The sequence below is a fragment of the Marmota flaviventris genome, chromosome 7 (assembly GCF_047511675.1).
Source record: "Marmota flaviventris isolate mMarFla1 chromosome 7, mMarFla1.hap1, whole genome shotgun sequence".
In the NCBI taxonomy this organism is placed as follows: Eukaryota; Metazoa; Chordata; class Mammalia; order Rodentia; family Sciuridae; genus Marmota; species Marmota flaviventris.
In genome coordinates this window covers 84,820,752-84,847,164 of record NC_092504.1, presented here as the reverse complement: position 1 = coordinate 84,847,164, position 26,413 = coordinate 84,820,752, and the positions used below count along the sequence as shown (strand labels likewise).

The following is a 26,413-nucleotide window of genomic DNA, read 5'->3' as shown; positions in this document are numbered from 1 at the left end:
CAAAAATAAATAAATATATAAATAAATATCTACTTTTCTTCACTTAAAAAGTTCAGATGTTATTTTTTGAACATTTTCAGAGTAAATAATTTTCTAATACTTGTATAATTGATCTAACCTGGTTGCCTTAATCATATTTTATTAATAAAAATTAGTTTAATTAGCATTCAAAATTGGACTATGCTGAACTTTTATTTTGTATTCTTATTACTACCAAGTATATTATTTAATTTTTGTTTAAAATTTTTTTTTCATTATAAAACATTGCCTGATTAATCAGTTGTAAGGATATGGAAATACCATGACAGGTATTTGTAAGAATTTTCAGTTCTTACAGTTCCAAAGACATAATGTCAACCAATGCTATTTTACAAATCAAGAATAAAAACACAGGTTTGAAACCTCCCAAGAAAACCACATTTTTTAAAATTCACAATGTGTTAATTCTATGGCTGAAACTTTATGTTTTTTAATCATATTTTGTTTTTCTCTATTATGCTAAATCAACTCAAGAAACATGGTTTGGAATAAGCAAATCTGATAAATAGATAAAAATTTGTGATAATTAAAAATAATGATACCAGTGAATGTAGAATATTTATTTCTTTATATAACTATATATTGCGCATTTACCTCTTTATGTAACTATCACCACATAACACTACAATTTGAAAAGAGTCTTATTAAAGCATTTATTATCTAAATTATGTTTTTCATATATTAGGTAAGCTGTAAAATAAGTGATTTTCTTCATTGGTTTGGTGACCATAGCATAAAAAGTGAAATGCATTGTCAACTGCCATTTCTTTCCTTTCCACAGAGTGGTTTTACTCCTTTGCACATAGCTGCACACTATGGAAATGTCAATGTGGCAACTCTTCTTCTAAACCGGGGCGCTGCTGTGGACTTCACAGCCAGGGTACGGATTGAAATATTTTCATATCTTAGGCAGCAATAAACTGGTATTTTATGAAAGTAAAAGTGAACACCAATGGCTTTCTTAAAGATTTTATTTTTATTTTTTCCCCTTTCTTGGAACTTCCTAAAGGTACTAGATTTTCCTTTTACTTTTTTTTCATATCACAGGAAGTTCTTGGGATTTAACAAGTAAAAAACAGGAATGTCCTAAATTCACATGCACACAAATCATTTGCAATAGTTGAGGAGACTATTGGTTTTGACAACAATTTGAGCAGTTATGTTTAAAGATCATGCTGAAAATGATGAATAATCAGCTTCAAGTTAATAAACAATGAAATATTATACATAAAATATGTAGGTAGTATGTGTTACAGTAATAAGAGGGCATGCAATTTGACAGAAATTTTTTGTTTAATGAATTGAGAATTCATTCATACGAAGAGTCTGACTAAGATATAGAAACAGAAATAACATGGAGTATTATCTGCTTAATGGTATGGAAATAATTCATTTACATGAAAGATATAAAATTCACATGTGGTAGTATTTAGTATAAATCAATTAATGCAAGATTTGAATATTCAAAAAAGTATGACAAAATAAGGTACATATTCTCCTAAGAAGTTTTCTGCACTGGAACTATGTTGTGCTGTTTTCAAGTTGCCTTTCTTACTGCATGATTCTAAAAAATATGTTTATAAGAATCATTTTCCATTGGATATTAATATGTGTATTTGTATGCTATTTAAAAAAAACTTGTTCTTTTTAGTTACACATGACAGTAGAATGTATTTTGACATATTATACATACATGGAGTAACTTCCCGTTCTTTTAGTTGTACATGATGTGAGTTACACTGGTCATGTATTCATATATGAACATAGAAAAATTATGTTCAATTCATTCTACTGTCTTTCTTGTTTCCATCCTCCCTCCCTCCCCTTTATTGCCCTTTGTCTAATCTAGCTGTACTTCTATTTCTAAGTGTAAAAAACTTTGAGATCCCAGACTTTTTAAGAGCCTGGATGTTATCAAAAGATTTTATCCTAGGGATCTATGTTAGATAGAATTTGAGTTTTTGTTTCTACTACACCAAAGTTCTCCCTTTTTCTACTCACTGTAATGTGTACGTTCAATACATTCATAGCTATTGACTAATTTATGCTGTTTTATTCCATTTTGTATTCTCTAACAATAGTGCCTTGTAGTTTGTGTGCTTCTTTGGTCCTTAAAAAAATCAAAGATATTGAAACAGTAGAAACCATGGGTCAAATTACCAGGTGGTCATTTGTGCCCTTTGTGCCCTTTGACACCAAGTCCCTGCTATCATGCCGTCATACCCAACTTGCTCTGTTTTGTCTTTCCATGGTGTAGAATGGAATCACTCCTCTGCATGTGGCTTCCAAAAGGGGAAACACAAACATGGTGAAGCTCTTACTAGATCGAGGTGGTCAGATCGATGCCAAAACTAGGGTGAGTGTCTCTGTTCTTTGATTTACTTCCATTATAATTTCTTTGTATCCTCTTACCAATCACCTTAAAACACTAGTCGGTAAACACAGACAATGTGTTTTCAAGGAAATTGCTACCTTGGATTTGATTTAAATCTCATACAATATTTAAAGCTTCATATCATAAAGTGAAATTAATGTTTGTTCAGAAATGCCTGAAAACAGAATGTTAGCCCCTCAATGTAATAGTTTCACTTTTTTTTTTTTTTTTTGGTCTTACTGATTTTCTGGGAACAAGGATCAAAGATTGGACTTATACATCTCTCTTTTGGATAATTATAAATAAGAACCCAAATTTGTTAGAAAATATTGGGCTATGAGAATGTGACTTTTACATAAAATATTTTAATACATGCTGAAAATCTTGTTTCTAACATCAATTCCTAAGTCATTTTTCTTTTTTCTTTTTTTTTTAGTTGTCAATGGACCTTTATTTTATTTATTTATATGTAGTTCTGAGGATCAAACTCAGTGCTAGGCAAGTGCTCTACCACCGAACCACAACCCCAGCCCCTTAAGTCATTTTTCTTAAGTGATTTTGTTAGACTAATCTGAACAGGAGATTTGCTATTATGCTTATTAAAAAAATACAGTTGTCCAATCTCCAGGACAAAAACAAACAGACAAAACCCCAAAACAATAACAAAAAAAAACCACATTTATTTTGTACATTTACTTGAATATCATCTTGATGGATATGCTATCCTTCATTAATTTCAAACTTGAGTAAAATGTCATTCTGTGTTTTTAATGTATTCCCAATAAATCAGATAATATGATGAGAAGTAGAGTACAATTGTTACTAGGACAGATTCTGAAAAAGACACTGATTAATTTCAGTCTCTACTTCCATCATTTTCTAATGTACTAATTAATGTACTAATCTTCTCTGAATTTAAGCTAATACTACTTTCTACCTCATAAGGTTGTATGAGAATTAATTCTTAGCTGTTTATTTGCCTTCTTTAAAAATGTGGAGTGGGTAAATGACTTAGCTACTTGTAATTTTTTTTTAATAATATTGCTAACATTATTTGCTTAAATATAATCTAGTGGGTTAATATTAGGTTTATTGAAGTAGATTAGGTTAACCATTGACTTTAACAAAAAACTTTAAATATTCCTATAATATGAAAATTTTGAAATATGTCATATTAAAAAAGCTATGGAAGTTAATGGATAGAATGTATAATTTGTGCCGGGCATGGTGGCGCACATCTGTAATCCCAGCAGCTCAGGAGGCTAAGACAGGAGGATTGCGAGTTCAAAGCCAGCCTCAGCAAATCAGTGAGACCTAGTCTGTAAATAAAACACAAAATAGGACTGAGAATGTGGCTCCGTGGTTAAGTGCTCCTAGATTCAATCCCTGGTATCAAAAAAAAAAAAAAAAAAAAAAAGAAAGAAAGAAAAGAAAAGAAAAAATAAAACAAAAAAACCATGTCCCTTGTAATATTTCTCTTTATTTTGATAATTCTGGAACTTCATGTTCTCAGTCCAAGCAATAAGGATTACATCTAGTACCCTTGCACATCTTGAGGCAAGAAAATATTTTTAAATAAATCTCACCATCTTTAAGTCTCCAGAATGTACGCCCATCGTGGACTACAAATTCTGGTGTTGGATACTCTTGCAGAATATTGCTTTCTAAATCTCATTTCTCCAGGACATTTGGTTCAAGGTGGCTGTGTCAAATTACATGGGAATTCTGGAGTAGTTTGTTTTATCTGTCAGAAGCTCTGTTGTGGTGTCCAGTGTCTTTGCTTCAGTGTTTCATGTGGTTCCACCCTTTGCCTTGTAGGCATGTCACTTCCCTTGCTATGCTGTGGGCACATACAATTTGGAACTCCCAGAGCTGCATGCTTTATACCCTTGCTCTTTATATTTAAAGCAAAAGAGTTTCTGCATATTCCTCTATTACTATCACCATTACTAACATTCCTAACACAATGCTATATTACTAACATAACCATCAACACTGTTTCTCCCTTATTCTTTTTTTTTTCCCTATGAGACACTTGAGATTACTTAGAGGAAGAGCACTTTGCAAATGCAAAAATTTGTTACCTTGGCCAATGTGCTAAGATTGTACATTCCTTTTATTAATGCTTTTCTGCAGTATTCATTCATTATTCAGGCAGTTTGATTTTATTATCATTGATTACCACAATATTTATTTAGCTCTTTAAAAGATGCTCCAATTTATGTAGCTCATCTACATTCCGTACAATTAAAAAGTTTAACTTCAAACAGACAATTCTTAGTACTTACATAAAGAGGACTAAGAAATGAAGAGAAATGGATTCTTATGCTAGATCTGCCATTTAACTAATTACCCTCATTTTATTCATTTTTGCCAGTTAAAAATCCACTGTGTTAGGAGGCACTGGGAATGGAATATTTGGATCATTTTTTACTTGGCATAGTTAGATATAGCAAATAAATTACTTTCAGGGTTTTAAAAAGAAAGATTTTCTGATTGTGTGGATTGTGAGGACATTCTATTCTTTCATTCTTTCAAAACATAGTTATTGAATTCCTGGTACTGTGAACCCAGAAGATACAAGTTAACAAAATAGACTAGATCTCTGTATTCATAGAGATGCAAAGTTCCCAATACCCAAGAGACGAGGTTAGCAGTGTGCTGTTAAAAGTTTTAATCACAGGTTCTCAGAAAAGCAAAAGGAAAACAAAAATCTTGATTTGCAGTGTTTCCTGGTTTTTTTTTTTTTTTTTTTTTTTTTTTTTTTTTGGTATAAATAGCTCCACCATGGTCAATTTAGCTACCAATATGGTATCTCTAAATGCAGAATTGGGAAGAGATATACAGAAATTAGCTCTCTCTGCTCAGTGTGAGCTAGTTGGCTTCAGCACATGCCAAGATTGTGCACAATATGGAATAGTACAGTATTGGGCACAATATGGAATAGTACCAAAATGTTTCCCCCTTAAGTTCAAATACTTACTCTACTCTAAGTGGTAGGATATTAAAAGTACTGTTAAATTATTTTCATTCTGGCTAAAGCTAGAAGACCAATATCCCTGTTATCAAAGACAAACTCAAATAGGAGGTAAATAGTGGAAGCAAGACTATGGTCTGGAATTGAGGACAATTCCAGAGATATACTATTTGATTACTAAAATAATGGACTGTAAGGTCCAGGGGTGCAGCTCCATGGTAGAATGCTTGCTTAGCATGCACAAGGCCCTCGGTTTAATTCCCAGTACTGCAAAATAAATAAGTAAAATAAAAATTTTAAAAAATAAAATAGTAGTTTGCTTTTTCTTTTGTCCTTTGAAAATGTAGTTTTAAATAAAAATATTTAATTTATTCCTACTTTCATTTTAGATTATATAATAAAATTTCTATACATGAAATTTAAGATTATATCACTTTCTCATTTTTGTCACAGAGTTCTCAATTTCCTCTAGCAATCAAATTGACCATGAATACTCTGAAATTTTATATATCACATTTGCATCTTGATGACATTCTCATCACTGACAAGGTTCTACTATGTAATTCAGAGAAATTTTAACCAGATCCCTTTGGTAGTGTCTAAAAATCCTCATTTTAATATTGAAACATAAATTTTAGAAATAGTTAAAATGAACTTGTTAATTCAGGCTTTATTAAGGGCATTATTCTTTTTTGTTGTTTTTTAACTTATTTATTATTTAGATGTGGAGAGGCCCCATGTGAAGATTATGTTTAAAATATTGAATTATGGATTTCAATGAAAACAATGAAAGTATAAAAAATTAAAGGATAATGAACAAAAAAATCATATCAGAAAGAGGGATCGCCCTTGCTACTATTAAAATGATAGCAATAATGGCCACCAATTGTCACAGGCACATGATGTTCTAGGCACCCTACTAAGCCCTCTACGAATATCATCTTATTTCATCTTCCTAACAACTTGTGAAGCATATAATTTTTTTCTTGGTAAGAAAATATGCTGAAATTAACAGGTATTCATTTGAAAAATGAGATTACCAGAAGGGAAAAATGAGTTTCAACCTAGTTAAGTCATATGACCCGGATGCACAGCTTAGTTATTAACATTTTATTATAATAAAAGGACTTTAAGAGCTATTGCTACAGTGACCTATGCAGACAGGGAGAAAAGGAAAAGATAAGAAAGAAATGGATGTAAAAAGCTAGTGCTGAGTTACCAACTAGATAGGTAACCCAGCAATGTGGATTGATCGTCTCCTGTCAGAGTTATCCACATCATGGTGGTAGCACATTCATGTGGAATGAACCTAGTGAAAAAAAAAAAAAAAGGAACAACAGGAAAGGGACTTTGGAGAGGGAGATGAAAGCATAATTTTCAAATTCAGGATTAAAAATTTAAGTAAAAATATCAATACAAAACTAGGGCAAGATTTTTTTCAGCATTAACTCAATACTATACTTTGTAGAAAAGATTCAAGTTCTATTCGGATTGAGCATGTTGGGCAACTTGAATTTGAGATCATCATTCACTCGTCTTTTATAAGAACAGCCACATTGCATCATTAAACATAAGATTTAGAACTAATCTAATCCATATTGTTCCTTAATGTTCTTCCAGGCATCTTAATGTTCTCCATGATGTTCCCATTGTTATCCTGGGATAACAATCATGTTGAGGTTTCAACATGATTACACAATGACCATTCCATGGAATTCACAGAAAACAACATTCCACATTTTCTAAAAGTGATGTAAGGCACCATCCTCTACCTTATCATCCATACAATGCTGTAAGTTAAACAGGGCAGGAAAAATCATCCCAGTTTTATATGTGATGAAGCTGAGTCTTAAGGAGAGGTGCCCCAGGCATCTGATCTGAGATTTTCCCCAGGTCTCTGTGACTCATTGCACTGGATGCTCCACTTACTACATGGAATTCCTCAAACTCAAGATATCAATTGCAGCATCCACCAGGAATGTGAGCAGTCATACTATATCCAGTTATTGTATAGCTTTTATAGCAACTGTTGCTCTGTAGTTTCAGCAGGGTACTGTTATCAAGACACAAAAGCATAATCATTTTGCCAGCACAGTTTCCTTTATAGACTCCTATCTGGTAAATTCATTAAAAAAAATGTGGAATCCCACCTATGGTAAGTACTTTTTTCTGGAAAGGAAATCTTGTCATGCGAGTTCTCCTGTACCCCAAGTTGCAAAATCTTTTAGTTATTCAGTGTCTTCATACGAGCTAAATACATTTAAATACCAGACAAGGTCCTAGCCAACAACAGATGGCACATTCAAACTGATCATTTGATTAGAGTTTATTAAAGGGTCTATTTATAATGTCATGGGTAGTCTGTAGGGAGGGCACAAAGAATAATGTAGACTCTAGAAGCTAGTCACCACAGACCTGAAAGAAGAGAAGTAGAAGAGGCCCCCAGACCATGAAGGAGAGACACATGTGAAAAAGCTGCTTTGGCAGGAGTTTAACCTTTGGTTATGGTGGGGTGCTGGGTGCCCTGCTAACATAGTTTCCTGCTCAGAAGGTGATGAGCTACCTGAGAAAAGGAAAGTTTGAAATAATTAGTAAAGAAATAAGAGACAAAACCAGAAATTAAGTTTGAAAGGGAAAGCGGAATTCCTGATAGGTTCTCATAGGAGCTGGAACTGAATCACTAGAAAATGGCTCTGATCCTTTATATAAGGGAGAGTACATCAAAGGCAGGGATAAGGTTTCAGTGGGTGGAGTCTTGCTTCATGGTGTCTTGCAGTCAACAGGTTTATTGGCATCTTGGCAAGCCACACCCGTCTCTGAGAGGCTGTGTGGCCATGTGGCTGCAGCAGGTCACCCCATCTCCAGTGTAGTGCAGAACCTGACAGAACTAGGTCGGATATAATATGTAATGGGTGGTATCAAACCAGCAGGAGTGAGGCTGGGAGTGCAGCTGGGAATTGCCAGATACCAGACTTTCCCATCCAGTGGCTTTCATGCCCACTGGGTTCATTCACGGGTGGCTTCCAGCATCTGGTAAAGGCACACAGCCAGATTTGGGAGATCCCTTGGAGAGCCCCATCCATGTCTTGCTGCCTTTCCCATTGGCCTGGCAGATGCCAGAGGGTAGGGTAGCCCACTGATGCAGCCTAGAGTCAGTCAGGATGCAGCAGAGCGTGGATCTGGAGGGTCAAATGAAAAATATCCAGCATGGAAATCCCAGAATATTATATCAGAATGAAATGTTGTAACTCAGAGGAATTATTTTTATTAAGAGTAAAGCATAACCTGGAAAGGTGGTCTTGGAAGAAGAGACAAAAAAGATAGCCTGTCACAGTGCTGGATGAATTGGATCCTTCTGGAGCCTCAGAACTGAAGCCTTGGAAATACTCTTACTTTCTCCTGTACTTGGTTCTTTCTGATTGCTACTTGCCTTCTCCATCTCTTTCAAGGGATAATCTCTATTTTTTTTTTCTTAGTGGGTTAATTATACATTCAGGATTCCATTTTCTCTCTCACTTCTTGCTCTTTGTTCCTTACAATGCTTTTGCCTTGTATTTTACCTCATATTTCCTACATACCCTGCCTTTTGGCCTTGCCACACTTCTGGAGGAAAATAAAACAGAGACAGTACATTTGAGAATTGTTCTGGAATCAGAACCTACCTCGAAAGTTTTCATGTCAGAAAATTTTATAAATAATATATGGTTGTATCACATTCGATTTGACATAGTTTTAATTCTATTATTAATAAATTTTATCTTTGGGAAATAATTATTTAAATATTTATGTAATGATGTAAATAATCGTGTAATTATGTAAGATATGTTGGAAATCCTTGGAAGAATCTGACAAAGGCAAACATAACAAACCTTCCCTTCCGATTCACAAGCATCTGGTTGCAATTTAGGAAAATTTATTAAAGTAGTAGGATATATATGGACAAATTGTAAGAATTATCAGGTGAAAGTTTTGTTAGGATAACCAAAATGAAAAGAGTATAACTTGATGTCTTCCTGAGTTGTGATTCCAGGTGAGCAGGGTTTTCAAGTTCAACAATTGCAAAATGTGTTATTTCTCCATGACAAAGCAAACACTTGGCCAGAAGTCGGTTTTGTTCCAGTGAAACCCCACACATAGGATTTCTCCTGCCCTCCTCCTGCTTGTTTTGTCTTTGGTTTTCTATTTCTCTTTGTGAAATACCCTTTCCATCTTGTTTTCTCTTTCACTCATCTCTTTTTCCCTCTTATAACTATTTGCAGTTCTGTTACTTTAAGAAGCACCAAGAGAGGGCTTCTTAAACAATAAATGTAGTCTCCGTTTAAAAAGAAAAGAAAAAAGTGAACTCAGCCCTAATTCTTTAATTCTTTTGGCAGGATGGGTTGACACCACTTCACTGTGCTGCGCGAAGTGGGCACGACCAAGTGGTGGAACTTCTGTTGGAACGAGGTGCTCCCTTGCTGGCAAGGACGAAGGTGGGTCATTATGGGTGAGAAGGGATCCAGGATACCCTTTGTGTCACTTTGTAGAAATTTATTTTCTTTTTGAAGTTAAAGAATCAGTTAAGCATTTTCTAGTTACTCAATACATATATACTCAAAATAAGAAATATAAATCCAATCAATTTAAAGTTAATGAAATGAACATATCCATGCAATTAAGTTGTGTTAAGTGTGTACCTCCAGGTTCTTCCTATATTTTGCTAGTTTTACTACAGGTGAAAACTAGAATATAATTATACATAAATAAGAGTATCATATAAAAGTTAGAATATATTTTATATTCTCTGAGTCTAAATTTTTGACACTCTGAGATAATCATAAAAACATATATAAATATCTTTTAAAGGAACACAAATAGCAATAGAAGATGGATCTTTTGCATATCTAATTTTTATCTTTTAGGCAATACTAGTAAAACAATTACTTAATGGTGTTGGTTGATTACATTTGGATTAGGAGTGGTGATACAGAAAACATAAATTAAGATTGGCCACCTACAAAGAACCAATCAACAAGCATATTATTCTTATGGCATAATACTTCTAGTATTTTTGTCTCATTTTGTTAATATGCTTAAACATGAACTAAATTCTTTTCTATATAAATAAGAACCACATGGTTAGTTGGTTTGTTGGAGATTTTAATTATCAAATGTAGTTTAAAAGCTTTATTGTGGTGTAGTTCCCCATTATCTAGCCTTACTTTGGGTTATCAGAAAATATCATGAAACAGATTGATGTTAATCATCCAGAATTATATAATGGGATATGCAACAACTTTTGGATCATTAACTATAACACCAATTTAGACCAAGTACACTTCTTATGTTTTTCCTCATTTCTTCCCCACCTCCCACCCTGAAACAGGATTGATATCAACTGATGCTTGTACTTGGTTCAATTAAAAAACTAAAGCAGCTGACACAAGCAAATATTTTTCAATTTATACTATATTTCAATTGACTATTTAGTTAAAATCATTCAGAACAAACTAAATTACTCATTTAAATATACATCTAAATATTTATATTGTATTGGAGAAGATGAAGTAATCAGGTTGAAGTGAGATGATACTTCTAATCTAGGAGGTACCAGACCGCCCTCCCTTTTCCTCCATAAAAGCTCTTGGTTTTGAATCACCCACAATTCCTCCTTGAAACAACTCCCCCTCAGTCTTTCAAAGTTCTAGCTCTCAGTTAACTGAATCTTTATCACAATTCATTTTGAATTCTTGGTAGTTTTAATGACCTTTATAAGAGCAATAGATTTAACAAATTATTTAAAATATTAATTTTGTGTGTGTGTGTGTGTAGACAGAGAGAGAAAGAGAGAATCAAGTCTTTAAAGATGTGTCTAACCAGCCATGGAAAGGTGGATTGAAATCAGAAATAAAAAAAGAGAAATAAATTATCTGAATTAATTAATTACATTATCATGTTGATACTGCAAGTATTATAAAAATATATTTTAAAATGCAAAATTTGGGGATGGATAATGCAGAGATAATTATGAAAAATTTGGTTGAAATTTAATTGGAAATAAAATTTTTGACTGATCATTTTATAACCAACAAAAACGTATATCAAATTTAGGATATGCAGATATTTTATTCCACAAATCAAAAAATCTTGTCTATGATGTTTTCCCATAACTGTCATATCATTAATGAAGACCCTGGATAACCAAGAAGGGGTTATTTTAATGGCCTTCTGTAAAATCAAGTGATATTCAGATGTAAGGATCCAACATAAACTGTTCATGACATGATTATATTCATTCACTCAAGCATGCATCCAACTATAATATTGAGATAATACAGTGTGCCAAGCAGTGTTCTGCACACCACAGGACTATTAAGATGAATAATACACAATTTACATCTTTAAGATGTTCAAATTTTGGTGGGAAAGATAGACAAGGAGATAATTACAAAGAGTAGAGCTATGTGCAGGATTAGGAACATGGAGAAGATGAAGTAATCAGGTCAGAGTGAGATGATACCTCTAACCTGGGAGGTACCAGACTGCTTTCCCCACCTCCTCCATGAAAGCTCTCAGTTTTGCATCACCCATGATTCCTGCTTGAAACAACTCCCCTCCCCCCAGTCTTTCAAATTTCTAGCTCTCAGCAAAATGAATCTTTACCACAATGCATTTCAAATTCTTGGTGATTTTAATGATCTTGATAAGAGCAATAGATGATTCTTCTACCTGGCCTCTTGGTGCAATAACTGTAAACCTTCTATTATTTCTGTTTCTAGCCTTCCCAACTTCAAACCATCCCCTTTTATATTTCAGCTCACTTTATCCAGAACCCACTTGCCCAAATTTTCTTGTTCTGGTGGGCCATTCAGTCATAGCTTCCCTTGTCTCTCTTCATCTTATGCCCTCAGTTCTCAATCAGAACCCACACAGTCTATGTTCTCTTCTGTTACTATCATCTAACACAACTTCTTACTACTCCTTTCTCAAAACACCTTCCTTATTTGCCTTCTAAGAAATTACATTCTTCTGGATTTCCTTCTGTTTTTCTGGCTTTCACTTCTTAAGCTCTTTAATGAGTTCCTCCTCAACTCTCAGGTCTCTGAACGTTAGAACTTTTGGAGCTCAGTCTTTGTGTCTTTCCTCTGTTTATCTGTACTCACTCCCTATGAACTCTCATATAGTTCCATCTTTAGATAGCATCTTCATGCTGATGAGACACAAGTGTATATATCTAAAATTCCATATGTTGATGTCAAGTCACCAAGACTATCAACTGGGCATCTCAAATTTAGTAAGTTCAAAACTGAACTCCTGGTATTTTCCCCACTCCTAAACATATCCTCCTATAGTGTCTCTTATCTCAATTCATAGCCATCCCTTTCTTCCAGTTTCTTAGGCCAAATGCCTCACATCATGCTGGAACCCTCTCTTACTCTCCACATTCAGTCCCTAAACACTATAGCTTTCTCCTTTAAAATGTGTCATTAAGCCAGGAGCTTCTCAACAATCTCACTACTACTCTACTACTAGTCACCATCCCACGTGGATGGTTGCAAGAGGCCCCAATTTGACCTCCCTTCTTTTCCCTCTAGCCCAGTCTATTCTTTTTTTTTTTTTAATTTACAAACCAGACAATGGTATTCTTAACACAAGGATCACTGCAATCTTGTTGCCCTAATTCTTTCAGCAGAATCTCATCTGAATAAAGTCGAATTCCCTGTTCTGACATGCAAGGTTTCTCACCTCTCTGAATTCCTCTCCCTCCTAAATCATGTAAGCTACATGATTCTTTTCTTTGCTGCCTATTGATCTGCCATGCCAGCTGTGGTCCCAAAACAGCATGTTTCACTTATTTTTATTCTGCCTCATATGCTCTTTCCCCAAATCAATAACACCAGCTCTCTTATCTTCATCTTGTCGAAACTCACCTTCTCAGTAAGGCCATTTATGGCCACCCTAACACTGTTTCATTCACACCCACAAACTCTCTTGGCCATTTTCTGCTTTGGATTTCCCTGATGCAATGATGATTCAACATGTGAAATATTTTAATTTCAATTTTCATTGTTTTTGAATTATATATCTATCTCCAACCCAGAAGTTAACCTTGATGAAGATGAGCATCCCTGTCTGTGTGTATATCCAGTACTTGAATAGGGGCTTGAGTAGGTTCTCAATAAACTAAAGTAAAATAAAGGATTATAATGGTGAATATTTTATTTTCTACATATCTCAAGTGAATAAAGTAGCATCAAAGAATAATAAAATTTTGGAGAAATATTTAAAACTGCAGTCCAAATAATAAGACTTGTATTTGTCCTTCACTTAGACGTTATCTTTGTCTCTAATGCATGGTTAAATTCTTATTAATGTGCTTCTCTTTTCTCTGTTCATTAATGGCTTTCTACATATAGAAGCAATAATTTTGGATAAAGATTATTTTAGAAACAATGAAAAATATTATTTTTAAGTCACCTGAACTCTATCACCCACTAACTATGGTAATCAGGACTTTAATTCATTTATTTTTAGTCATTTCTCACTGTTGAAATTGTCCTCCTTATTGAGAATATTGGAGTGTGGGTCTCTTCTGGCATCTTATCCAGACACAATTTTTACTTTCTTGAATGTAATTATTACCAAAGTGTGGTTACTTCATCAACAATCATTTTTCTAGTGACTATATTAGAGTTGGTTAATAAGAAAAATGAATAGTACAGTCTCTAGAATGGGCAAATATTGCTTAAATCTAGTTTACTTCCTGGTTTTGCATGTATTTCATATACACATGTATATTACATATACAGTTTATTTATTTAGTGTTTTCAAAAAAAGGAGAGTCTTACTTAGACTGGTAATTAACAGTGCGTAGCACTGCTATCTTATATTTCTGCTGGTGGGAAAGATAGACAAGAATTAAGGTTAAAGTTGCTTAGGGCGGTATAGATGATGACAAATTCAGATCCTCAAATTCAAAATTGTGAAGTCAGTACACATGGTCCACATTGGCTTCACGTTCCTCTAGGGTTCAAGCCCCAAATAAGACTCATAATTGCCGCAGTCTGGCTGGGCACAAATCACGAGCCACTGAAGCAGGAACAAACTTTATTTTTAAACTGCAGGAAAACACTTCACACAGCTCCCGGGGAATCCTCCCGAACGCGCCACGAGGCTTGTCCAGGAACCCCCAGCCGGAAATATATCCCCCGGAAATCCCTCCTCCTGCACTTCCCCAACCAATGGGAACTCTCGGGGAATCCCTGGAAATCCCCACGAGAACTCCAAAATAGTGCGAGAACTCAAAAGTTGCGGCAGAGGCGGATAGTAATGCCTCGCCTGTCAATCAATACTGTTGGCAAAATGCCAGGGGCCATACAGACTCAGCCGTGCCTCTCAGCACATAATATTATTGGAAAATGGAATCACGGAATTTCAGAGCAGCGTAAAACCAAGAGTTGATCAGTTTCTTTACCTCCATGAAGCATCCACTTGTTCCTCCTTCACTTACCTCCCCCTCTATAACAAATGAAGTGCTGGCAGAGAGATTAATTGAATGTCGACTGTTGTGTATGGAACTGGATGCAAATAATTTAAACATCAGCTATCACTTATTTTTATAGATTTAATACTGCCCTAATAATTATAAAATCAGGCTGCATTGCCACATATATTATTGCCATATATATTACTCATGAAAAGCATGTTAATATGTGTTTTACCTAAGAGTAGTACAATTATACTTTCCTTTCCATTGAACATAATCTGTTATTTATGCAGACATCAAATCAATATTATTTTCCCCCCTATCACTTATGTTAGAGATCAAGGATTGACTCTGCTGTGTTTCACAAACTTAAAGTCATTTTTGAAATGGTAAACATAGTTCTGCTTTGTTTTAACATACAGAATGGGCTGTCTCCACTTCACATGGCTGCACAGGGGGACCATGTGGAATGTGTGAAGCATTTGCTACAGCACAAAGCACCTGTGGATGATGTTACTCTCGACTACCTGACGGCCCTCCACGTTGCTGCACACTGTGGCCACTACCGTGTAACCAAACTCCTTCTGGACAAGAGAGCCAACCCCAACGCCAGAGCCCTGGTAAACCTGGCCCAATCCACATTTACCGAATACAGATTGAGACAAAATCCACATTGATTGACCAGTGGTGCCTACACCAGCAGTTATATAGTTACAGATATATAATTAGTACTGCGAGTTTGTCAGTTTGTCACCTCCCACAAGTTGCCTGCCGACTTCATGCCTTCATAGTTTGCTGTTAAATGATGGTAAGCAAGGATAGATTTAAGAGAACACCCAGGTAACATTCCTGAGATGAGTGAATTGCAAACAGATAGTTACAAAGTTCTGGAGTAATAAGTTATATTAAATGGAAAATAGAAAAGAAAAAAAAGGAAAGTTCTAGATATCTCTAGATATTAAATAGAGTCAGAATACAGGTGTGTTGAACTTTATTAATCTCTTTTGAGAAAAAGAAAAAGTGATGACTGTATGTAATACATAGGATAGTATAAAATAAAAGCCTGTGAAAGTTCACATGCAGATTTTCCTTTTTGACCTGATTACCCAACCATAGGTTAATAGAAAAGTGATGCCTGGTGTACTGTCTCTTTGGGAAGCATTTTATAGAAACCATTCCAAGAATTGCTCAAGAGAAAACTGCAAGAGGCAGTCCTTAGATTAGCTTCTGTGTCTCCCAAGATCTAATATTAAATAAATCTTCCTTGCTTCACTTATATTCTAACAGTAATCATTGGAAGTTTTAGGCATGTACTAATTCATGCAACTTGTATCCTAATTCTCAAACTAAAAGCAAATCCTTTTTTTTCCACACGTTTAAATGATTTATGTCAGTGCAGATTCCTCTCTAATTAGTATGTAAGTTGAGAAAAATCATTTATATCATTGAATATGAATTATTATTTTTATTTGAAATTTTCCATTGGAATCAATTTATTAATAATTACATAGAAAATAAATATACCCCAAAGGTACAATTAGGTGATGGTATTCATTTTTTCATAGGGAAATGAAGTATTAATTTTTAATTGAATAGAGCTCAATAAGCTTATAAAATGCCACAATCTAATAATTGCAGATATATTTTAAGTGCTACATGTTCATGTGGCTATTTATATCTGGCTTGTTATACAGTCTATAAATAGGTGAAATGACTCAATGAACTAATTATGTTTATCACTCCACTGTGAAGGATAAGAAGTCATTAGCTTAAATAAAACCATGTGTTTTCCTGAGAACTGCTAATATATAAAAATGTCCATAGATGATCATTACCCATTGGGACATGTAAAACTGTTAACTGGCAGAATAGATATAACTCAATAAAGGATCATTGTTCAAATAAAAAGATGACAAATATAACATAATGTTTAACCTTGGGATTAATTAAAAATTCACATAATTTCTCCAGTTCCTGGACATTCACCTAGTTTGCAAAGTTACAAAGTACCTCATAATCATCTTCCCACCTTCCCTTGCCTCTCAGAGGTATCTGCTTGCAATGATCCCAGAAATTCTCCCTTTTTCTTGAAAATATTCAGGAACTTAGTCATTTCTTTATGAGATGAAATGTGTCTGATTGGCATATATGTGATAAATATTTTCAATAGAAAAACAACCTCAGGATATAAATTTATAACATAAATAATAATTTCTGGTAATTTGAAACACTTCTTCTCTAAAGAAAAGGATAGCAGAGCTGAAATATTATTTTAAAGGCAGTTGTCAAAGATTTTCAAAGAAAGATAAGCAATTCTTATGCTCTAAGAATGACCCTTCATCATGAAAACACATTCTTATTTTCAAGGCATCTTCAAGTCATTTCATCCAAGAATATCTAAAATATAATTGCCCCTCTATTTTTCCTTCTCTGAAGAGTAGGCCTGTGTATTTTTCTTTCTCTTTTTGTTTGCTTTGTAAGCACACAAACAGAATTAAGAACAGGCCCGACGACACAAGGAAGCAAAATTCAGTGCCCACAGGAACACACACCGCCCCCTTTCTTTCCAAATTCAGACACCTACAAAGTTTGAAGAAATGGTGACATTTTGTGACGATGTAACATTATTGCCTGCAATGTGCCAGCATGGAGTTGTGTGAGAATCGTTTCTGCATGTTTTCAACTAACTTGATTGTCTTTTGCACAGAATGGTTTTACTCCACTGCACATTGCCTGCAAGAAAAACCGCATCAAAGTCATGGAACTGCTGGTGAAATATGGGGCTTCAATCCAAGCTATAACAGAGGTAGAAAAATGTTTCAGCTCATCACGAAACATTCCTTCTCTTACTCCTTACCCTTCCTCTCACCCATCTTCTGTCCTCTTCACCAAGTTGTATTTATCTGAAGAAGCCCCAAAGCCCCACTGGTGCAGAGGAGTAAAACTGCTGTTGCTTTGTTTCGCAGTCTGGCCTCACACCAATACATGTGGCTGCCTTCATGGGCCACTTGAACATTGTCCTCCTTCTGCTGCAGAACGGAGCCTCTCCAGATGTCACTAACATTGTGAGTATGGCTTGGGTCAGAATAACCGCAGGGACAAAGAGAGAGGAGCTGAGAGTGTGGGTGTATGTAGGTGTGTTTGCGTGTATATCATCAGAGCCAGCAACCTAGCTTTGAGAAGGGCCCTCATAATAACATACTGTGAAATAATTGCTGGAACATCCCTGAAAAGAACCTCGATAGGTAAGAAATGGGCTCAACAATGAAATGGGAGTTTTTTTTGAAGTGAGACAGCTTGAGCTACCCAAAGTAGATGGATTGAACATGCACATAACATGCATTTACTCAAACTACATTTAAAACACTCCTCTGAGAGTGAATAGATGATTGTTGGGAAAAAAAACAACAAAACTTCTGGGGTCATCCTAGTTGCTTGAGTGAATTATATTCCAGATATTTTTCAATAAAATATCAAATCAGTTCCATAATCAGTCTTATCAAAAGATTAACTAGAGATAAACCAGGGGTTAAATAGGGATTTTTTTTTCCTTGATAACAACTTCTTCCTCTTTTCAATGACATGGATTTTCCATTTCCTAACCTTCCTTTGATTTTTAAATTTTGATTTAATTTCCTCTGCTGGAGTGGAGACCTGTCTTACTTGAAATAGTTACACTCTCCCAAAATGAACTTTGATCTCCAGACAACTTTCCTTCTGTCAGGAAATACTGGTTATCCCAGGATCCTTCTATCTAATCTAAATTAGGATTTTTTTTACTTCTGAGTTCTTTATATTTCTCTCACTTTCGTGGGTTCTGCCCCCTTTAAACTCTGACTATTATATCATGGAAAACCATCTAATTCAAATTTCCCCTGAGCAAGGGCACTGTTTTACACATGTGCCATCATGTATCAGAAGCTCAAGAGTGGCCACTGGAGTATTGGGATTTTTAAAAACATTTGCAAAAGAAATTACTATCCCTCAATACATGTTGGTCACATTAGTAAAAAAGAATCATGTTTACAGAAGCATTTGTCTAACTATTGTTGCTGATTTTTAGTAGCTCCTTTCATATAAGTTGTGAAACAGAAATTTCCAATTTTGCTTTTTTTTTAATCTCCCCTCACATTACCGTTTTAAACATTGCTTCTTTGCTAAAGTTTTTGATGCCTAGGCAAAATCCATTGTGGAACTAAATTTATTTGATTTTAAATATTATTTAATGCTCTATATTATCCAAGAGTTGATGCATAAAACTATTAAAGTCTGTATTTTTGTTTTCCTAATTATTGATTTTTGGTCCTAAGTTTACACTATTATATGCTAATTGTTAACTGTTAAGCAGATGTAATTTTATAATGTGCCAACTTGAGTTTAATTTCTAGTCTCTTTAAGAACTCTAAAAGAAGGCATATTTTATTCTTTATTAAGATATGATCAAAAAAAATTTTGACTTGAGCAGGTTTACATACAGGCCAGTAACTTAAAAAAAAAAAAAATACTGTGTATATTCTCCTATTCTTCCCGCCCCCACCCCCGACTTTCATTATTTGAATTCAATACTCAAAAATTCACAGGAGTAATAATGATAACATGTTAAATCGCTATCATATTACAATAATAACACATGCAATTATATTCCATGGGGTTGTTTGATTGAAGTCCCCTAAATTAATCTTTTTTAGGGGAGATATTTTGTAAAATCTTCTAGAATAATCCATACAAAATGGTTGTGGGATTCTGTGACCATTCTTGCTTTGCTTCTTAACTGACCAATTCCAAATCTTTGATGGCTATTTCCTTCCAATGTGCTCCCCTAGGGATGGGAGAAGGGAAATTATATAGAAGACATGTAGATTTTTCAATAAAAATAAATAAAACACTAATTGAAACAATAAAAATGTTTCATCTCTTAAAGACTCCCAAATCTGGCAATTAAACATAAATCTATTAAACATAACTCTCAATTAGTCTTTCTAAAGTTCTTCATTTTGTTCTGTTCATTTGTCCACTACATTCTCTTCCCCTCCAGCCCCCTAAAAACAAATTCTTGAGAAGCACCTGCCAATCTAATCCTCTTCTCAACAGGATTCCTAGTTGGTTTTGTTTGTTCATTGACTTTTAGAAGATGTGTTCTTTAGGAAGTATACATCTGTAGTTAGAGTTGCTAGATAAAATACAAGATTCCCCATTAAATTTAAATTTTAGATAAACAATGATTTTTTTAGTATAAATATGGCCTATGCAATAATTGAGACATACTAAAATAATTATTCATTGTTTGTCTGGAATTAAAATTTAACTGGCCATCTGTATTTTTATTTGCTAAACCTGGTACTCCTACATTTAGAGGAATTTAACTTTCTCTAATGGTAGGATGCCTGTGAATATGAGGATATAGCTACTCAATCCAGAACTCTTTGCAAGTTGATTAAGAAGCCGTGTGAACACTGATTGCCTGCTTGCTGTGTTAGAGTTGGTCATTTCCTGACCCCAAAGTACCCCACCCTTGGAGCCTCTGTGTGCTGCCTGAAATCATGTTGCATTTTTGAATGCAATGCTGTCTGTTGTGCTTTGATGCTTTCCAACTTGATGCAGCCAAAGTGGAAGTCCATGTAGCTGTCTGCAGTCGATTTTTAACAACTGAGAAGAGGAGCATGAAACCTAGTACCTGCTTTGGACTTGAGCATATCCATTCTCTTGCTGGTCTTGTTTTTGTCTGAAAATTCACTCCAATGTAAAGTGTACCAGTAACTCAATCAAGTGCAGATATTTTCCCTGAAAAGCTTCCCTGCAGGAAGCTTATAATGAACCCTTGAAAACTGCCCTACCAGTTACAGTACACTCATAAGACGATGTATTCATTGACAACCACAGAAGTAGAAAAGCAAGCAGTTTTAGGACTATTGAGAGTACAATCATTCAGGTTATTAAAAAAGCATCTCTTCTTCCTATAAGTCATGGTGAAGTTCACACTTTGCATTATGTTTAAAAAATTTCCCCCCAATTCTTAAAGTTAATTAGCTTACGATAATGAAAACAGGCTAACAATCGAGAAATTGAAATTATTGAGGTAAACAGTATATACTTCCTTTTATTTTCTTATTTATACCTATGCAGAAACAATGGTAAAAAGTAAATAATAAAGGGCAAGGGCAATTTATAATAAATGCCAGTTGGTCCAGAGTTATTAAACAAGAATTAAAGGCCACTTTTTAATGTGGAAGGACCAGGTCTACATACATGTAACTTTTCTTTAAATATGAAGTTTAATACTTTAGGTTCATATCTAACTCATCAATTTCATATGTGTAAAAATCATAAAAATAACTTATTTTATGTATAAAGTAAAGCTTTTCAAAATATTAAGGCTAGTACTGAAAACATTTTTAGATTTTGACAACTCCTATTGATAAAGCTTGGCTTGTAAAATAAACATGTAAATTCACCATTGAGTAGGAACTCCTGGGGCCTCTTTGACTTAACCTCTTATCAAGAAATAGTTTGTTCTTGCCTTTGTTTTTACCAAAACTAATAAGATCGCTAACCTTTTATCAGATCTAGAAATGAAGATTTGTTCTTTTTTTTTTAAAAAGCAGTTAGAATCAGCCTCATCTATTGAGACACAAGTTTTATATGTTATAGAAAACAAGTTAGAAATCATGGTTGTCCAAAAAGGAAAAAAAAATTGCCATATGTTTAAATTCTGAAGACAACTATTGCTACTCCAGTGATACATCACTTTATAAAATAACATATTCCAGATTTACTTTACAAAAGTCACGGTTTGCTATCAGATAATTACTAGAGATAAGTGAGTCATCAACAAAGAAGAGAAAATTAGAGCAGACATTCAGTTTAATGCATTCACAATTAAATCATTTGACAGGAATTTCTCATAACTTCAAAAGGAATGGGTCTCAGAAGAGTGGGAATGAACTGTGAGCCACATACCTGAAACCCTCTAGATTTAAAGGTTTGTTGTGCAAAGCATCAGAAGACATTAATCACAGGAGTTTGTCAGAAATATGCAATTACCATAGCCAGATTTAAGATCCATTCAGTGTATTTGGAATGATTTGCTTTAGTTGGTTGGAATCAGCCTTATGTTCTAGAAACATCATGGCAAATCGACATAGAATAATTTTTATTCCACTATCTTGTTCTCACTGTAACATGATTTGATTGAAGGAAATTCTGCCCTCTTCAGAAATAACAGGCTTCCCAGTGAACAGATCCTCTTACATCTAACCCTCATGCTTCCCATCTCCCAATGAGTGTGTCAGATACTTGAGCACTGGTGTGTCATACTTGAGCACTGATGTGGTGCCCGGTGCTGCCGACTTCCACAGTTGACCCTGTGAACAGCTGTTTTGCTCCTCTCTCAGGAGCTTGCTCAGATCACTGCCTATAATTAATGTAAATAGGACACCTCCAAGATAAATCAGACTTCTTGTATGAAGCGTTGTTATCTAATCTCATAATACAAAGACAAATGAGATATCAAATAATAGTGTATTATTATTCAAAAGTTAAGTTTGAAATTTGAAAATAAATATGCATGGTACAAGTTACATGATTTTTTCCCCCTGTTACTGCGTCTTTTGTATTTGAAGTGGCTGATTGACATGGGATCCATGACAGATTTTAGATTTGTAGGATGAAAAATAACTTTATCTCCAAACCAGTATAAGTTATGGCAGCTTGATTGTGAAGTTAAACCTTAAGGTATCCTGGATGTGTGGGTAAGTTCACTAGTTTGTCAAAGACTGAAAAACAAATAAATAAAATATTTGCTTTATCCTTATGAAGATGGAGAAGACACAAAAAACTATATTTTTTCCAAACTCAATAACTATGACTCTTCGTAGATTTCTTAAATCCTTGGATGTATTGCTGAATTTCGTAAAAAGGGACTCTTTATTCTTTACCATCATCAGCAGAGGGTTTATTTATGATTGGACGATTTTTGTTTCCTGGCAGCGTGGGGAGACGGCACTGCACATGGCAGCCCGGGCAGGGCAGGTGGAAGTGGTCCGATGCCTCCTGAGAAATGGTGCCCTTGTCGATGCCAGAGCCAGGGTAGGTTCTGGGGCTCCCAGGTTCTCTCCTATCGCAGTGCATGGTCTCATCTTTAATAGATGTGTATTCTTCAGTTCCTTGGTTTGGAAATGCCATAGGACCTAAGTGAATGCATCAGTAAAATGACAACATTTTCAGGCCAAAAAAAAAAAAGTGACACACAATATATAAGTATGAACAATGAAAAATGAATCCCAGTTTCAGAAACACTTGAAAATATGTACAATTTGGCATCAAAGACATTCAGTATTGACTTAAATCTTAATATAATTGTTTAACCCAGGACAGTACACTCATCTTTTTATTGTCATGAACTTAAAAACCTTATACCTGCATTATATAGATGTTATACATATTAAAATTAATTTCTTACTACCACCACCAAAACCAAATTTTTATAGTCATTCCTTTCAAGTTACTTAAAAATCAAAATACCAGATTAAGGGAAAAAAAAGAAAACACAAATTATCTTCAAAATTTTAATGTTTCTCTTTTATCTGTTTCACTTTCCTTTCTTTTATGTTGAGATCTACTTTCCTTTCCACTCTGGACTTTATACATTTAGATGTTCTACATTTTTGCTATTTCAGAATAGAAGAATTTAGGCACTGGAGATTACTTGATAAGACTTGATCTGTCTCTAATGACTTCAATTTCCTCATGGGTTGATTTTACCTTCTTTTTTTTTTAAATTTTATTTCCCAATTTCTTTTCTTACCTTCTCTCTTTCTGCTGAACACACTAGTAATGTCTCTCTATTTCCCTTTCCTCATTGTTCCATTAACTTTTGCACTACTATCATTGAGATCCTTATGGACTACTTAAACACTTTCTCTCCTTACCCAACACTGGAAACCTAAGTTAGGACTCACTTTAACTTGAGTCATACCATTGAGGCCCTATTTAAGAAGCCATTGTCTTGGAATGAAAACATCTGGCTGGAGTCATCAGAATTTTCAGGGATGTTAGTTACGTCACTTCATTTCTGTCTTTATCATTAAAATATGAGGACTGGACTCAGAAACCTCTAGTCTGCTTTCTAGACTTCCTCAGCATTCTCTGACTCAGTGACTTTAATAGGCTTTTGCTTATAGCAGGTCCCATGGATCACCATGCAGAATTCAGTGGTATCCACACAGCCTTGACATCACTTAAGTTGTTTTAGGTTTTATCTGACTTTCTATTCATTATGCAAGTAGTGTAACTTATATGTTCATTGATAACAATCATGGATATTTCATGTTTTTATATTTTTAAAGCTTTTGTTATTCAATGTTTCCCCATGCCACAGTATTTTTCTCATTTCCTTTTAAGGTCACCTGGCATTCTGCTATTTAAAAAATATTTCTGTTGTCAGAATATTTCTGAGTACCATGAACTTCACTTTTTTTTTTTTAATCAGAAATGGTCATAATGTTCTCGCTGTATTTTTGTAATCCATGAATGCATTGCAATTCTTATTACTTATATACAGCATTAATTTTTCATATTTCTGGTTGTATATAAAGTATATTCACACCAATTCATGTCTTCATACATGTACTTTGGGTAATGATGTCCATCACATTCCACTATCCTTGCTAATTCCCTGCCCCATCCATATTTAATAATAAAAATTTCCAATTTTCCTTTTAAGATAAAACCCCTTAGTATTTTTCTGATATTCAAAAATTTTTAAATAATTTATTCATTTTCATGTTTTTAAACTTATTTTCTACATTGATTTGACCTATCATTATGGGCATACACCCTTTGGATACCATCTGAAACCCCTTCTTTAAAAACACCACTGGCTACATATTTTTTCCTTTGAACTAGTGTAACAATCACTCATTTATGTATTTATTTATTTATTTGACATGCAGGCTCTCTTTTACAACTACATTTAGTCTTGTAGGCTTCATATAAAAACAAATATCTCTTAATTCTTCATTCCGTCTATTATTATTATTATTATTTTGGTACAAGGATTAAACCCAGTGGCGCTCAACCATTGGGCCTTATCCCCAGCCTTTTTTAAATTTTGTGACAGCATCTCACTGCTTAGGGCTTTGCTAAGTTCCTGAGGCTGACTTTGAACTTGTGATCCTTTTGCCTCAGTCTCTTGAGCCTGTGAGATTACAGGCGCCACCATGCCCAGCTATTCCTTCTAATTTAAATATTAAATTTCATATGTTTTCTTTTCTCTTTACCTTACCACTTACTCTAAAATGCAGCTGAAATCCCTTCAGAATAGCATCCTTCTATTACGAACAGGAAAAATACCATGCTTTATAGAGCAGTTCTCCCCAAAGGCCAATGTGCATAAAAATCACCTGGGGCACATTGTTAATTGAAGATTTGAACTCAGTTCTACATTTCTAACTCACAGGTGATGTCATTTCTCCTGTTCTGGGATTATACTCTGAGAAGCAAGGAACTAGAGTTTTCCTTTTCATGTGTTCTATTTTTAGTGGGGGCAGGGTTCTGGGGATTGAACTCCCCAGTGATTTACCACTGATATTCACATGTTCTATTTTAAGGCAAACTTTGCCATGAGTTTTTTACTTTAATTTAACCCTTTAAGGTTTCCCTGAAACTCTTTAATTTTGTTAACATTTGTGCAGTGCTTTATAATTCATGAAGCATTTGTAACAAAATATCCTATTTGACACACAGAGTAGCCCTGTTTTCAGGGTGGTTTGGGCCTCCTCAATGCTGACTTGGCTGTGGCCACAATTACGATAAAAAGGATTTCTCTGGTGGTTCTGCATCTTCCTCCTCACTTTGCCTACAGGCATTAATCCCTCACCATAAAGCATCATTGCAAGGCAGCCTGGACCAGGAAGTAGCTGAGCTCTAATCTACTTGATTTCTTTACCTCCTGTTTTAATGTAAAGAGAGCTTTTCTCTGTCTCACCCAAACAAATCGCTGGTTTCTAATTAATCACATCCCCTTCCTGAGCAGGTGGCCATGACCAGGACACAGAGCAAGCCTGGGCCCATTCCCATTCACAAGGCCCATTCATGAGTTGGGATAAATGCTCTAGAACCTCTAGATAAACCCTCTAGAGCCATATGTAGTGCAAAGGAAGGAGGGCTATTCTCAGAAAGAGGTGCAAGGGTACTGGGCAAAAAAAATGAACATATATCTGCTGTTTACTTGGTTTCCCCTGAGAACTTCCTTTCTTAACCTAATACCATTGCTTTAGAACTCACCCTCTCCCAGATAGGAGATTAAAAAATTAGGTCTACATTAAACTCAAAAGTTAAGATCTCTGGGTCACCTGTCATTCTTCTCAACTGAGTTTTGAAATGAATACCTCATGGTTATATAATTCAGGATTAAATCATAAATTTTTTGCCTACTGCCAATATATAACAAAAAAAAAACCCTGCATAATCACAATAATATTTCTAACTTTAAACTGCAAGCAGCATACTCTATTTATTCAGGGGCATGGGACATATTTTTGCTGGACAGAGTGGACAG

General features: G+C 34.7%; 1 protein-coding gene across 13 annotated transcripts in view; it reads left to right on the top strand.

Moving 5' to 3' along the window:
• Ank2 (ankyrin 2) overlaps positions 1 to 26,413 on the top strand; it is a 652,896-nt gene that overhangs the window by 520,678 nt on the left and 105,805 nt on the right. For 11 of the 13 annotated variants that reach the window (XM_071614451.1, XM_071614452.1, XM_071614454.1 and 8 more), the window contains 7 exons: positions 821 to 919; positions 2,297 to 2,395; positions 9,764 to 9,862; positions 15,279 to 15,476; positions 17,564 to 17,662; positions 17,823 to 17,921; positions 22,843 to 22,941. In XM_071614451.1, the coding sequence (XP_071470552.1) occupies positions 821 to 919; positions 2,297 to 2,395; positions 9,764 to 9,862; positions 15,279 to 15,476; positions 17,564 to 17,662; positions 17,823 to 17,921; positions 22,843 to 22,941 (792 nt within the window). The remainder of the gene's footprint in view (positions 1 to 820; positions 920 to 2,296; positions 2,396 to 9,763; positions 9,863 to 15,278; positions 15,477 to 17,563; positions 17,663 to 17,822; positions 17,922 to 22,842; positions 22,942 to 26,413) is intronic. The other 2 variants (XM_071614459.1, XM_071614463.1) reach the window with 1 other exon arrangement.